The 16,321-nt window shown below is 35.7% G+C and overlaps 1 protein-coding gene across 1 annotated transcript; it reads right to left on the bottom strand.

Moving 5' to 3' along the window:
- Positions 1-11,278: 11,278 nt before the first annotated feature.
- Positions 11,279-15,690, bottom strand: LOC122090262. Its single transcript, XM_042660048.1, has 3 exons — positions 15,534-15,690; positions 13,736-14,017; positions 11,279-11,535 (listed from the first exon to the last, which is right to left on the bottom strand). Exons 1-2 carry the CDS (start codon positions 15,607-15,609, stop codon positions 13,776-13,778), a joined length of 318 nt encoding a protein of 105 aa, XP_042515982.1. The 5' UTR covers positions 15,610-15,690; the 3' UTR covers positions 11,279-11,535; positions 13,736-13,775.
- Between the last annotated feature and the right edge of the window lie 631 nt (positions 15,691-16,321).

Below are 16,321 nucleotides of genomic sequence, written 5' to 3' on the forward strand. Positions count from 1 at the left end.
AAAAAAAAAAAAAAAAAAAAAAAAAACCTGTAATACTCTATATGTTCTCAGTTTCTTCCATGTTTGACAATAATTAGGTTTAGGTTCAATTTTATTTATTTATTATTATTATTTTTAAGTGTTCTAACCAGAACAAAAGTATAACGCAATCCATTACCATCCCTACCCTGAAGTTACTAGTTAGGGAAAATTCAATTGGAGTATATAGAGTGAACGAACGAGGGTTTCCTACAAGAATATTGTAAGAAAGATTTTGCACACTATTATCAATGAGGGGTTGGAAAATGGTATCATTCATATGGGCCCACAAATTAGAACAAGAGAGAGAAATAATAGTGTGGGTCCCACTGTCTTCTTATATGGTAAGAGGGTATAGAGGAACTTGTACAATGGCAATGCAGCAATATTTTTTATATAATTTTTTTCTTTTAGAAAAAGAAGCCTAAAAGGCAATGGGCCCCTGTGCCCAGACACAGTGAAGGGTGGTGATATGACTGTCTCACCCCTTATGAAAAACGGAAATTCCACCAGTATTGATGCTTTTACTAGTGTTTCCATTGGCCTCTAAGCTAGTGTATGAACCACAATGCCTTTAAAGGAACCTTCTCCCCTTTTTTTTAAAGGATATAAATTTTGACTTTAATTAAAATGTTCTTAAGAGACCCATCGATCAAATTGTTCCTATTTTTTTCATCCAGCTGGCATAGTGCTATGATTATATCACTTATATAGAAGAAACATCTAGGTTTTTACCATAACCTCTTCAGCAAGCCAAGGGGTATTAACTGTTATAAGAGATCATAATTGAGGAGTCAAGGTTGAAGGAAAAAGGTTGTAGCTAGGGAAAGAGCTTAAGCATATGATGTTGGAAGCATGACGCTTTTATATATAGGATCCATAGGTTGTTTGTTTTCAAAAGAAGATTTAGTTATCTATCCAACTAGATCCAAATTTTGAAGTCCAAAGTTCCCTCCATAGTAGATATGGAAGGACCCAGGGAATATTGAATTTGAACTATCACTAAGTGTATAGTGGCCCATGTCTACATATCTTTGCCATTTATTGACCAACCAACTCGAATTGGCTTTATCTATGATCTGCTATTTCTAACCATGGGTAGGAGATTCAATTGCTACATGCACCATACACTTGGGTGGCAGATCATTTTCTAGAATCATCACAATGGAGCAATAAATGTAAAGAAGATGCACATACGAGCTAACTATTTATTGGGTTTGGTGGTTATTATTTAGATCGATTGATGAATTGATTTAAATACTTTAGTTGGGTTATCTTTTAGAATGAAAAGTTAAGAGCTTTTTTTAGTTTTAATAGAAGTTGAGTCTTCCAAGTGAGTGGAAGAGTGGAGCCACCTTCAAGGGCTATGAGAAAAAAAAAAAAAAATCAATATCCTTAAACATATTAGTGGAAACTGTCTCATTGTTACAGGGAGGCGAACCTGATTGCTGATTCTAGGCAAATGAAGTGGCCAAGTCGGGGACTAGTTCACATACGTTTGTCTTCCCTTCTCATCTGAATGAGGAATTGACAAAGAATGTTCAATGTCATCCAAGAAGTCGCGGAAAAAAAAAATGAAGAATTGGTTTCTTGGGCGATTTCAAGTCAACTCCAGCTACCATTTGATTTAGCTGAGGAAGATATCCCAAAAATAGAATTTCGAGGCCCAAGAGATTTTTATCCACTTCAAATGGGTTGTTATGCTCTTCGGTCTCAAAAAACACAGGAGCCACATATCGTTAGCAAGCAATGAACGCAATTTTTCATGACTTGATTAGGAGGTTCATCGAAGTATACATTGATGATAGTGTGATCGAGTATCAGATCGAAGAAGAACATTTGGCCGATCTTGGGGCATGTTGGCTCGAACATAGTTTTAATTCTCGAACCCATTTTCTATTATTTTTAATTCTCTTCTACTAATTTAACCCAAAATCTTTGAAAAATCATAAAACCAAATTTAGTGATTTATATGTTGTTAGAAATATTATTCCTAGTAATATCCTAAGAGAAATGCTTATGTATTACTAACGATTCAATAAGTATCTTTTATAGAGACACTAATGATCAATAAAAAACATATGAAGACAAAACATATGAACCATATAGTATTGAATATTTTTTAAATCAGAATTAAAATTTACATGTTGAGTTTATCATGTGTGATATACATATAATACTTTTAGGCTCATACTTTTAAAATGAATCCAGGATGACATGAAAAGATATCATAATATCATCTTACTGGCAAATGAATTTCTAATGTCGAAATTAGATGTAAATTCCATGCTCATGTTTATGGTAATGAGAGTGACAGAAGCCATTTGAAGATCACTTCACAAAATAGACATCTCTCTCTTCTCTCTCTCTCTCTCTCTCTCTCTCTCTCTCTCTCTCTCTCTCTCTCTCTCTCTCTCTCTCGCTCTCTCAAGGAAGAGATTCTCAATACGTTATGACCTAAATCAGTTTTGTTTGTGGTGAAGAGGTTTTAATCACAATAGGTTGGTTAGCTGAGCATATTACCATAAATGTAATGTTTTTCACTTTGTGACATTGTGCTAAAAATGAGTTACTTTTCCTAAAACAGGCATCTTGTGTGTGGCCCAACACAGTCATTTCCCATTAGCATCAAGAAACGTATCCCATTAGTTCTATCTTATCCCCTTACTTCTTGTTGAACTGAAAAGTAGAGAGGTTTCTTCTGGGATTTTCTAAGCTCCATATCAATACGTAACTTGCTTCTCTTAATGCGTGGATCATCCTTGTTAGTCTTCTTACCTCAAATATACGTGTTGGAGAATCTAATGAATAACTATGTTAGTTTTAAACCAACTTGTCACTTACCAAATGACTAAATGCAATCTTCTCTCTTGCTCTCTCTCTCTCTTTTTTTTTTTTTTAACGAAGGATTTCTAGGCCTTCGGCATGACTGACTAGTCTCGCGGGTTCATACCGACCCCACAATTGCATGGGTTGGGTCATATCAGGGTTGAATGAGAATCATTCAACTTTCATCGAAAGTAGTGAAGAACACTAAACACCCCTGTGTAAATGGCCCCAAGGATCTCTCTTTCTATGTGTGTGTGTATGCATGTGTGTAAAGGAAAATAAATATTACGCCCTAAAAGTATTTTATCTATTTTCTTAAAAATAATAATAAGAGAGAAGGTTGGGCAGGATTCCAAGCCTCTCTCTCTCTCTCTCTCACCTTTAGAAATGACCTGGCCCCATGCTCCTTGCATCCCAAGCCCCCATTGGTTTAGTCGTTAGTTCCAGAAAAGCTAATGGCGTGTCTAACCTTCTCCCTAATAATAACTAAGAAAATGATCAAAGTATGTTTTATAAATATTAGTTGATAACTATGCCATACCCTAATAATAATTAAGAAAACGATCAAAGTATGTTTTATAAATACTAATTGATAACTATGCCATACTATAAGGGTGAAAATTCCTAAACCTTTCATCCAGTCATTAATAACTTGATTATTTTTAGATAAGAGTAGATAAAAAAAAATAGAATAAATATATAAATAAAAGGTCGAAAGGAATACCCACCAACTCAACCAAACAAAATTAAGAAATGGGTCGGGTTAACCCGAAGCCAAATGTGCTAGTAGGGTTGACTTACAGTTTTTCTTTAATATACACCATGGTAAATTGAAAAGCAAACTAAAAAAGAAATATTTTCAATTTTTGTTTTCAGAAACCTCTTTAATTAAACTTAGAAGCTTTCATATGGAGGAGGCCAAGGAGATGATCAGGTGTTCTACCAAACCCTATTTATTATTATTATTATTATTATTATTATTATTATTATTATTATTATTATAATGCAGCGGAGAGAAGTCAGAAAAGCCTTTGTACCACCACCACTGTGAACAGGATGCAATAAATAAGTGTGGACGAGGAATCAGAAAGGGAAGCATGGCTCTCTGCATAAATGTGAGTGAGATGGGCTCGCATGCATGGTTGTTCTATAAATCATCACCCCTTTTGGGGAAATCCTACTTTTGGTGCGGTACTTGTCAAAAGCTGCAGTTTTAGAAAAAAAATTATTGGAGAACATGAGTTGGAGAGTAACATGAATACAAGTGGTCCAAACACCTGAGCAGGTGTGGTCCTAAAAGAAGTTAAGAAGAGAGAGACAGATTGAGATTTAGATTTAGTGGCTTTTAAATTGTATTCTTCTGGAAGATCTGGATTGATGTCAGGAGGCCAATGAAAGTTGATTCGAACGAGTTATCTGTGAAGTCTAAATTTATCCGTGGGTCGTTCAGATGTTTAAGATAAATTAAGAATTGGGTGGATAGATGCACGGTCTCAGGTTCGATTCTCCATCTATGTATTTATAATTTAAACGGATATAATGGTGATCAGCTGTTGCATTAATCTTTTCAAGAATTAATTGAAGTATGTGTAAGCTGGCCAATCTAAACCATGTAACAAGTGAGAAAATATTTGACAGTGTATATGATGTGACTGTTAAGAGCTAAGCCGGTAGCCTTAATTTAAGCTCCATTTCTGAGATTGGACTCACTGGGACAGTAGAAATTGGCTCTAGTTTACCTCACTATCTTCTTTGGATAGACCTTAATTTCATCAAGGTGTTTTTTTTTTTTTTTGTTAAATAGTATATGTGTATTGAGAAAAAGACAATCCTCACTATCTTTTTTGGATAGACCTAAAAGGAAGAGGGATCCTAAGCTCAAACAGGACATGCCGTGCAAAAACAAATAAAAAAGAAATATTTCTTTCGAGTTTGATTTTATTGTAGGATTAGGCCGATGTTTTTGTTGTGGAGTTTTCACCTTTTTTTTTTTTTTTTCTAATGGGGTGGAAGATTTTCTTGGGGTTTGTTGAATATATTTCTCATTCACCCAAAATTTTTTTTCCACAGCTCCGATCAGTTGTGTGGGTTTTTTTTTTTTTTTGGATAATGCCGTATCCAATCATCATGCATCTGGATATCAAAAGCATTTCAAATTCGTATCCAATATCCGGATATGAATTCGAATCGAATTCAGATTTTTTATTATCTATTTTCTCTAGTTGTATTGACTGAAATTATCTCATTTGTATTTTGAATTTAATCACATTTTTATTTAATTTCATCTTTGATTTAATGGAGCAATCAAATCCAAACCATTTCTAATTTAGTGGAGCAATCCACTCCAAATTCATGTATTTATCTACTACACATGAATAGAAAATGTAGGCAATCAATCATGGTATCAGCCTTAGCTCAATCCTAATATCCTTCAACCACCTACAATGTCGATCTTCTCAACCATAACATCTCCAGACTCGAATCCCTTTGTTCTCTCATGGACTGCACATACTTTGAGTGATTTAAATCCATTGTTGTATTATCCGGTCAATCTCTCAACTACATCTAGTGCTTTATTTTTTATTGCCTCTCCTTTTACATGGATTATTGACACTGGTGCTACCGATCATATGAAACGTCATTTTCTCTGTCATCTCATTCCTCTCATATCACACTACTTGATGATCCAACCACCTCCATCTCCTGTATTGGCACAATTTCTATCACTCAGCACCTATTACTTTTCAATGTTTTATGTATCCTTTCATTTAAATATAATCTATTATATAAGGGTGTCAAATCAATACAGAATACCGAATACTGAAACTAATACCGTACCAAATTAGTGGTATCGAATCGAACCGAATTAATTTTGTACGGTACCAATATGGAGAAAAAGAATTTTTCTTAGTATGGTACGATATCAGTATTGCATATAAAAACCATCCAACATATCAAACTATACCGAATACTGTCTTAAGTGTAACTCTATTACTCTAATATGGTATCAGAAAATCTGGATGTCACAAAAAATGGATGTCACAAAAAATGAGTTGTAGAGAAGAACGTACATAACTGATTATGGTATCAGTGTTGACAAGTTAAAATTATTTCAGATACGGTACGATTTCGGCACCTACGACCGAGCTTATGTACCATACTGAAACCGTACCGAATACCTAACCGATTGACACCCTTACTATTATATGTCCATAAATTTAAGTTGTACTATTGCAATATATTGGTCATAGGTTCGAAACTTGAAAACAACCTCTCCTGCAAAGCAAGAGGTAAGGTCGTGTGCATTTGCCCCTCCCAGTTACCTTCAGCGGATCTCAAACATAAATCATTCTTTTCTACACCTTTTCTCATTTTATTTGTGGCATCACCGCCTCAGCCATCTCATTGTTTATATTTTACTATGGATTTTTTTTATATGAATTTCAAATTGGATACGCCTCATTCGTCACTTTCATGCTTACATCGAGCCTTGGCACAACAGTTAAGTTGCGTTATTGCAACATTTTGGTTATGGGTTCAAAACTTGAAAACAACCTCTCCCGCGAAGCAAAAGTAAGGCTGCTTACATTTTCCCCTCCTAGACCCTGCAATAGCAGGATCCTCGTGCATCGTATTACTCAGTTTTTCTTGAAGACTTTGGTTTCGATCCGTACACCGTAAACATCATCACTTAATGTTGTACGAGTCTTACTTTTTCAAGCAGGGCTCCCTAAATCTTTTTGGGGGTGATGATTTGTTGATGGAAGCTTATTTGAAAATTTTCACACCCAAACTTTGAAGTTCTTTTATAAAATAACAAAAAAACCATATTTTAGATGCCTATGTGATGCCTCTAATTCTCATCTTTGTCATGATAAATTTAGGCTTCGTGTCTGCAAATGTATTTTTGTAGGTTATCCACAAGTTTAAAAGGTATGTCATCTTCTCAATATTGAAAACTATCCTTAATTTACTAGTAGAGATGATTTCCATGGAAACATTTTTTATTTTTTTTTTGGGCTAACGATGGTTATCCAGAGCCCCAGGCCAAGGCTTGACTAGTCCCGCGCATGGTTTTAAGTATCGGTGCGTATCGTGCCGTATCGGCCGATACGTATCCGTATCGGTAGGCATCGGCACGATACATACCGATACGCTACATAGAATTTTGGGCCCCCTTTTGCGTATCGCCGTATCATACGTATCGTATCGTGCCGTATCGTATCGGTACCGATACGTACGATACTCTGCGATACGAACTTTTGAAAATCTAAAAATTCCCGAGAGTATCGGTACCGTATCGGTATGTATCGACCGTATCGTGCAGTATCGAGCCATATCGTACTGTATCGGTACCGTATCGGTATGTATCGACTGAAAATATGAAAATTCCCGTGAATGTGCCTTTTATTGTTTGAAACAAACACTTCAAACTCTCACCAATAGTTTTCTATATTTCTCTTCTTTCTTCCCCTTTGATTCACACACCTTTTTGGAGACTGAAATGGTAGATTGAAAGAAACATTGTCGAAGTGAATGGTTCAAAGAAGGAGAAAAACATAGTCCAAGAAGAACCTTGAACTTGAAAGTTGAAAATTTTGAATAGTAAGTTCTTGAATCTTTACTCACTTTTTTCAATTTTAATCTTAGATTTTCAAGTTTTTTTACAAATCTAAGGTTCATCATAGGGGTGTCAACCGGTCGGGTCGGTTCGGTTTCGGTCGGGCTTAATCGGGCTTGAAGACTTTCAAAGGCTACACCGTGTCCGCCCATTTAACTAATCGGGCTTAGTTATTGAGGGCATGGTACACTTTATATTCGGTCGGTCGGCCTCGGGCTATAATCGGGCCACCTTAATCGGGCTTTAGTCGGGCCTTAATTGGGCTACGGACATGTTTAATGTTAAACGGGTTTTAACCGATTTTTAAACGGGCCCTCTTTAAAATGTGCTCTTATATTTCGGCCCACTCATGCAAGCCCAAAAAAATGACAATAAATTAATAAATGATACCAAATATAACCATTATTTAAAATGTGAACATGTTTTTACTTTTTAGTTTTTACTTTCTAATTTGGGGGGTAAAATAGGTATTCTACAATCATTAAAGGGTCGGGCTAGGCCAGTGCACAATAGGCCGGTCTCGATCGGGTGTTAAACGATCGGTCTCGATCGGGTGCCCGACGGTCCAAGTGGCAAAACCAAGACCGACCGTTTATAAACGGGCCAGGCTCAAGCCCGACACGTTTAATAAATGGTCCGGGCTCAAGCCCGACACGTTTAATAGACGGTCCGGGCCGGGCCGGTCTATAAACGGTCGGTCCCGATCGGTTTAGTCAGTTCGGGCCACGAATTGACACCCCTAGTTCATCATACTTAGAATCACATTTTGTGCATCATTATTACATGAAATCATTGGATTTATAAGGATTTACAAACTTTTTTCAAGAGAAAATGAGGGTTTCAATTTATTTCAAATTTCTTAGATCTACTCATGCTCAATGATTAAAAATGTTTAGATTTTTTATATGTTATGTAAAAACAAGTGTTCTACAACTTCCATGGAAAATTTTGATTTTTCTCAAAAAAATATATTTGTCTATCAATATGATACCCTCATCATTTTGAACATTTTCAACTCAATATATTTGTCTATCAATACGATACCCTCTACTTAAGTATTTATGCATTCTACATGTTATATATAACTTTTTTTAACTGTTTTTTTATGCAAAAGTGTATAAAAATGTGTTCCCTATCCATTTATATGCGTATCTTTAACGTATCTTAGCGTATCTCCGATACGATACGATACCCTCCGATACGTATCTTAATTTTGACCGACCGATACGGCGACCGATACCGATACTTTAATCCTTGGTCCCACGGATCCATATTGACTCCACAGCTGCATGGATAGGGTTATATCGGGGTTGAATGAGAATCATTCATTCCCAAAAAATAGTGAAGAGCATTAAACTCCCCCTCGTGAAAGCAGCCCTAAGTAAGATAAGTCAAACTCGGAACCACATACTTCTTGAGGCGAAGGTCCCTTGCCAACTTTGTCCACTCTTAATGTTCTACTTCTGACCATATTTGACATTAACCATTCCAATATTATCTTAATAGGCACTGCAGTTGATCCAACTCCTACCTTCTCATCATCCAATTCTAGTGACCCTCCTTTACCCAATGCGCGTACCTCCTTGACCCACCTCCACCATGAAGCCAACCCACAAAACCCTTCACTCAACTGGGCCCAAGCCACCACCTGCTCATCTCAAGGATTTTGGTACTGCTAAGCCAAATCAATGAGTTTCCTCTTGCTTGGATGGTCCACACATTCCAGGTATCTACTCTCTAGTGTCATTTCTTACCTCCTAATGGATCATCACTACCTTATCTCCTAATGGATCTGCAAAATTAACTCGATTTCTTTCCAAATGGTACACCCAAACAAAAGGTTTAGACTGTAATGAGACATTTGTAGTAGTGGCGAAACTTGTCATTGCTTCTGTCCATTGCTGGCAACTATATCAACTTGATGTTCTTAATTCCTTCCTGCATGGTGATTTAGAAGAAGAGGTGTATACGTCTACTCTGTCATTTTTAATGCTCTTATTGTTACGGGTTTCATGCAATCCAAAGCTAATTACATTCTCTCATTTTTAATGCTCTTATTGATACGGGTTTCATGCAATCCAAAGCTAATTACTCTTCATTCACTTTGAAGAGACAAAACATCTTTTACTCTAGTTCTCATCAATGTGAACAATATCATCATATCATCACCCACGAGGACTCTACATCAATCACTATACTCAAGAATTTTTCGCACTCCAGATTTCATAACAAATATTTGGATCACCTATGTATTTTCTTGTTATTAAGGTTTCTCATTCAAGACATGGAATTTATCTCTTTCAACCCAAATATGCCTTAGAAGACTCTACTTCCTTGAGAGACTACACCCTCTCTGATTCTGTTGGAAACAGCTTCCAATTCCAATGGGAAGACCCCACAATGGACAACCCAACTAGACTATTGACCCAAACCCAACTATCCAGTCTAGATAAAAGAGATAAACCCAACAAGAATTTCATTTCATTTGAGAATGATAAAACTCATTCATCAAAGATGGCCATGTAGTTCCTTCAGGAAAAAAAAAATAACCAAGACAGTTCTAAAATGACCATAAATGTTGTTAATACATTTAAGAGAAATTATAGGCAACTCTCATGTTTCAGGAAGATTGAATTCCTCTACCTTCACATGAGTTAGATACAGAGATATACATCTAAAATTCCCAGTATGTATCCGAATACCTGATTAAACGTATACCTGATTAAACATGAAACTAGAACAATTCCCAGCAGTTTAAACTCTTTTTGGAATCCAAACCGAGCCTCAATTCAGATCATGCAAATTGTAATCATATAATTTTCCATTCAACAATTTCACTGCACAATTTGCCTCTGTAGAATGTAACCATAATTCTCCCCTTGGACAGTATTCAACTCAAACAAAATGCTACAACAACAACAACAGAAAAAAAAAGAGAGAGTTCTGCAAGAATTCATCTTTCTTTCCATTCAAACAAAATGTTACAACCAAAAAAAAAAATCACCATTTTGGTAAGAATTTTATAGCATGGAAACCTTTGACTTGTCCCAAAAAAATAAAATAAAATAATAGAGCAATCCTCAGACTATTCTGCTTGTTTTTTCCAGTTGCCTACTTTTCTATTTCATTTGTGTTTGTCTCCCCTTCAATTCAAAATATATTTTTGTTTAAATTCTAATGAATGTTTGTTTGGTGGTCTGACTGAGTTATTCAAGTGTGTGAGATCTAATCAGAAAGCACGATAGTAGACTGCTCTCCTATTTTTTGGTTTATAGAAGATCATAAGACAGGAAACTTAGGAAATCAAATAGGAAGGAGAGGTTGCAAATGCTAGAGAATGGATCAACTGCAGAGACATTTGTCCCTGGGATTTTTTCCTCTCCATCTTATTAGGCGATATGATACTTGACTTCTACAGAAGAACCATAGATACACTAATAGGCTATGGGGAAAGATGTAGATCAATCGGTAGACTACCTGTGTCATGTCGCGCGTTGATTTGAAGAAATCCCCATCATCACACATGGGCCAGCCCAGAGAGAAGATAGCAAGACCATATCTAACTGGGTTTTTTGGTTCCTTTGTAACCGTGAATGTACCCCAACCTTTTCGTCTTCTTGATTTAGTCAGGATTTTTGGGTTTGTCTTGTATCAGGAAAGGGGAGGGGGTTGTATTCAAAGCCTTTGTCTGTTTTCTATTTCATATTCTCAATAAAACCTTCTCATAGACTCTCATTAAACAAGAAAAGATGGAAACAATTGTTCGTCCCACAATCAGTCAGCTTCAGCAATCATCGATCAAATAAATGATTTAACTGCAAAATAGACAATCTATAAAACAATGTGCAAAAATTCTATACATCATGACCTCTGTCCAACAAAATGAGATGAATTTTCTTACCAGGAAAATCTTCTTGTTCTAAAACATATCATTACAATAACTACAAAGTTGAAATGAGAAGCATTTGAGTGCCTTATCATAGAAACTCCTGCTCCTCTGAGGAATCACAAAATCAACTCCAAATCATCAAAGGAAGATGCATCCCAATATTGAGTGGCCAGTAAACCTGTTTGACGACAGAGAGAAAATTAAGTCAACAGTAGGCAACATGAAATCAGTATTTGCAGCTATTTGAACAGAGCAACATAGGTCATTTGGGGGTTGGTGGAAGTAATTCTCTTGACAAAGTCTATAGAAGAAAAAAAAACTTCTATGGAAAAACTTCCCCACGAGGCCAGTGTGCAATTTCCCTCTCACACGGGTTTTTATTATTTTCTCTCCCCTGCTATGTGGATAATACCGTTTTTAGGACAGCCATTGGTGTGCTGTGCAAATTCCTTCCCACACTGGTGTCGTGGGGAATCCTGTCCCAAGCTACCAACATTCTAATGGAAAATGTAGAAACTTCAGATTTCACTTTGTTTGGAGGGGGGAGAGGAGCGGGAGCGACTATTGGGTGTCTAACTGGAAAAAAGATTCTAATTCAAAAACCACAAATTAACAAAAAAAAAAATCCAAAATATTAGTTAGAAACACTGATACAATTAGTCAAATGTTAGAAAAGGAAAAGCAAATACAGGCTATGAGAAACAAGAAAACAGAAGAGAGCATTCAGATCTATAAATAAATATGAATGAATGAACTCAAATCTGAAAACAGATATAAGAGGGAATGGTAAGTTGGTAACAGAAGGTTAAATACCAAATTCAGAACTAAATAACTAATATTGAATCAATTATGATGATATAGCTAACTGAAATAACAAGAGAAAACTGTATTCCACAAGGTAGGAAAAACTGACCTGAAAACTTGAGGGAAATATTTGAAAATAAGAAGAATAATAACAGAAGAAAAAGGTTTTGCAAGAATCCATCTGCTGTGACCTTGGAATCCATCAAGATTCTTTGGACTCTTGAGAATCCAACCAAACAGCACTGTATCCAAGGACAGAGCTTGCAGAAATAAACTTTTCATTGCATCAATTTGTACCTGGGGCCTCTGCTGGCCAATGAATCTGAGTAATTTCGATTCATATTCTAACTAGGAACCCATACTAACAAAAGGACTGACAACCAGACCACGTGTGGCATTACAAACTTTCCTACAAACACACTAGGATTTAGAAAACTATAAATAACAGCTTAAGAAAAAATCCAACTGCAACTCCAATGTGTTCTAGGACCAGTAGCACTTTAAATCAGAGTAAGAAAATAAAATAACTCAACTATTGACCTTTGAGGACTGTTCTGTCCCTAAGCTAAGCTAACTTATTACATCATATAGTCATATGGAAATAAAGTTTCACCCTTCTGAAAATCAGAATGTTTCATGTTCAATGGCAATCATAAATTTCAGCTAAACATAACCCATAGAAACTCAAGAAGAGGTATAAAGTTATAGTGTTTTTTGGAAGAATAGATTAAGCCATAGGTTTTCTATTCACATGAGCCTTTTTGAAAATATCTTCCTTCCAGCTATTTAGCATTCTCAAACATCAACTCTCATTGTTTCTGACATAGCCTACCTAACAAACCTATGCCTAATCAAACTAATAGATCCTCTTCCACTATTTAGCTCCTAAGGTCATATCTTATATTAAATAACAAGCATCAATGTCTTTTCTCACTACTTTGACCCTATTAAATCTTGGCTTTCACTTGTCCTTCTAGTACCTTCAACTCACACCATATCACGCCTCTCTTTTCCTTTTTCTCCTGGTTTTCCATGTGTGTTGGTGGGATAGTACCTTGAAGATTAGATTATTTCTCTTTGCCTTTTTTGTTGGTCTCTCATTGATGAGTTTTCCATTTGTCCTGCCAAAAGACCAATTAAGGTTATGGACAACAGAATAGAGTTGGATTAAAATTAATCCGAACTTGTTTTCAAATTGAAGGCATAATACACCAGATCTCATCCCCCATACTCTTCCACACAATATTTAAGACACACATATTTAATATACTATAAAAAACATGGTTACCTACAGCAAAGGAATAAAGAAGATAATATAACCTTTCATATTAGCCGCTTGCCCTCTCAGCAATTAAATAAGAACCGCATGGAAAGAAAAATACATTAAAGTGGTCAAGAATCAACAACTACAACCAGAATTGCCATTAATTTCAAAAGATATCCCAGAAACCTAAAACCATCTGCCAAAAAACAAGTTATAGTCTGGTATGGATTTCATATAGAATGACAAAACAAAAAGATGAAACAGCTAAATCTATTGATGATTTGGTCCAGATGTCTGTTACAGAACTTGCCTCGACAAAATTACAGTCATAGTATGAATAAGAACATGCTTCAATCCCGAAGGCCAAGCTCAAGCTCAAGCTCATCATCCTCTTCAAATAACCTCAAAAGGCGCGCATGCTGTTCTTCTCTCTTCTTCTTCTGCCATAGCTTAAACAGGAATACAGATAAGGTTACAACAGCCACAACTCCAATGCATATGCCCAGTACTCTGAGCCCAGTGCTGCTACTAGATGAAGCATGGGTTTCAGCTTTTGTATCATTTTTTTGATTGGCAGGATCATCAGCCAGGCCTGAGATAAAGATAGAGAAATTGTATAACACAATTGCCGCAAAGCATTGACCGAAATATAGAAACTAGTGGTTAATAGTCGTTCAGTTTATGTTGCATGACAATTATTGAAATAAGCACATAATCAGAGTCAAAATAGTTGTATGAGAAGCTTTCTCTCACAAAACCGAGTTGTAGCAACTCATGAAATAGAGTGCTAGTTTCGGCAGGAACTGAAACTTAGTTTTCAAAGATGCTCAAAGAGAGGATATTGCAGATTAAAAAAGGACCATGTAATGAAAATATTTTCTTCAAATAAATCTTGTGCAACTGGAATAGCTATTCACGATAATAAAAAAAGATATATAATCAAGAAGAAATCCACAAAGTGAAAAAATCATCATATTGGCATGGAAATAAACAAGTAATGGAAATACAGCCCAAACTTGTATTTCAAAGATAAATGAAACCAAACCATATCATGCAATTCACTGAATCTTTACCTCCATCCCACTCAAAAGCTACTAAATATCTCATGTTCCCTTGTTTTTAAATTACATGACATAACAAAATTCCAGAAGGAATCAAGGTAATTAATGCCTTATATTTACTTTAACGAAAGGATAGAAAGCCAGATGGTGAGACAAATAGCATTGTCCAATTAGCAATGGGTCATGGTATATTGATGCATACACATATTAAACACATTTTTATTTTAACCAATGCCTCACATAATAGTAAATGTTTTCCAGTAGGATATCAAACTTGACCATACCAGTACCTACTTAAAGACAACTCATTTACACCTCTAGTAAGCTACTCATGTAAGAAGACACACTCTGGACTGTATTTTAACTTCAAAGTGCAATTAGTATATTGCTACATGTATCACAACACCTATACTAACCTCAATATTTAGTTCCCCGTCTCCAACTCACGAGATTCATGACAGAATCTAGACTAACAGACCATGCAATAGCAAAGATCAACAAGCAATGTAATGAGATTACAAAATCACAGAGCCCAAGGCAAACCCAAAACCATCAGGAAATAAATCCTGAGAACCCTCATTTGCATTACGTTAAATTACCTTAAACATCACCGAAGTGATTTCAAGTACCACACGACCATGAATTTCCCAAGAACAATTTCAAATTTCCATAAGAAGCCCCCTATAGCACTCACACAGAGAAAGAAAAGGCAGAAATCTGCCCTAAAGAGCTAAACTACATAAGCATAAATTTCAAATTTCCTAAATCAGCAGAAATCTGCCCTAAAGAGCTAAACTACATCAGCATCAATTTCAAATTTCGTAAATCTCCGGATCCATAAGCCCTTTTTAGCGCCAAGAAGCATAAAATACAGAATTCAATTCAATTCAGAACCAATCTTCTCCTTCTAAGAAAAACATGCAATACCGTAGGTTCAACAACAGAGATCTTGAAAAAGGAAGAAACAGATCAAAACACCAAAAGGTTTTGTCAGATCTTTATCATCTATAACTTAATAATTTGCAATGAGTGATTATATAAAAGTACCTGAAATGAATTGCAGGGAAATCGAAGAGAGCAAAACAAAGAACCGAAACGAGCTCCAGCTATGGATTTCAGTCATCTCTTCTCCCCCTCTCCCTAAGAAAACTCGCTTTCCTCTTTCTTGATCTTCTCGCTTTCTTGTTTACCGTTATTAATATTATATATTTTTATTTTATGGTATCCTTATTCGTCAATGACGTGAGTTATGGTGTGCTAAGATGCAATTTGAATCCTTCAAATAAATAATAAATAATTCCATTTTTGGTAAATCAATTTGAATCCTTCTTTTTGGTAGAAATTAATTTGAATCATTGTAAGGATTTAGTAATTGATATCGGATATAATATCGGTCTCCACCATTATCGATTTGAAACAACTCGTATCAATCAAGATCTGATGGATTTACACTTGTTTTCCTTAAAAAAAAAAATTTATTTTTTACCTTTATTCATATTGATCCATTGGTATAGGATCGGCTAAAAATTAATATTGATCATGGCCGATGTTGATATTGTTTGACCAATTTTGCTAATTTGATGCCATTCCATTGAATGTTGAAGCGTAATTGTTCGTAAACAAATGTAAAAAAAATTGTAGATTTTTCAAAGGATTTTTATTATATAAACTCTAATAATTTAGGGGGTGTTGATTTTAGAATCGCACTAAGCAAGTCCCACCAAGATCGATCAGAAAAGCCCAAAACTGGCCCAGCCTGTTTATTAAACATGTGTTGGGCTCAAGCCGGGTCATTTAACATTTGATCATTTTTTGTGTAAGGTTGCTACTGAATG

Source organism: Macadamia integrifolia, chromosome 2 (assembly GCF_013358625.1).
Source record: "Macadamia integrifolia cultivar HAES 741 chromosome 2, SCU_Mint_v3, whole genome shotgun sequence".
NCBI lineage: Eukaryota > Viridiplantae > Streptophyta > Magnoliopsida > Proteales > Proteaceae > Macadamia > Macadamia integrifolia.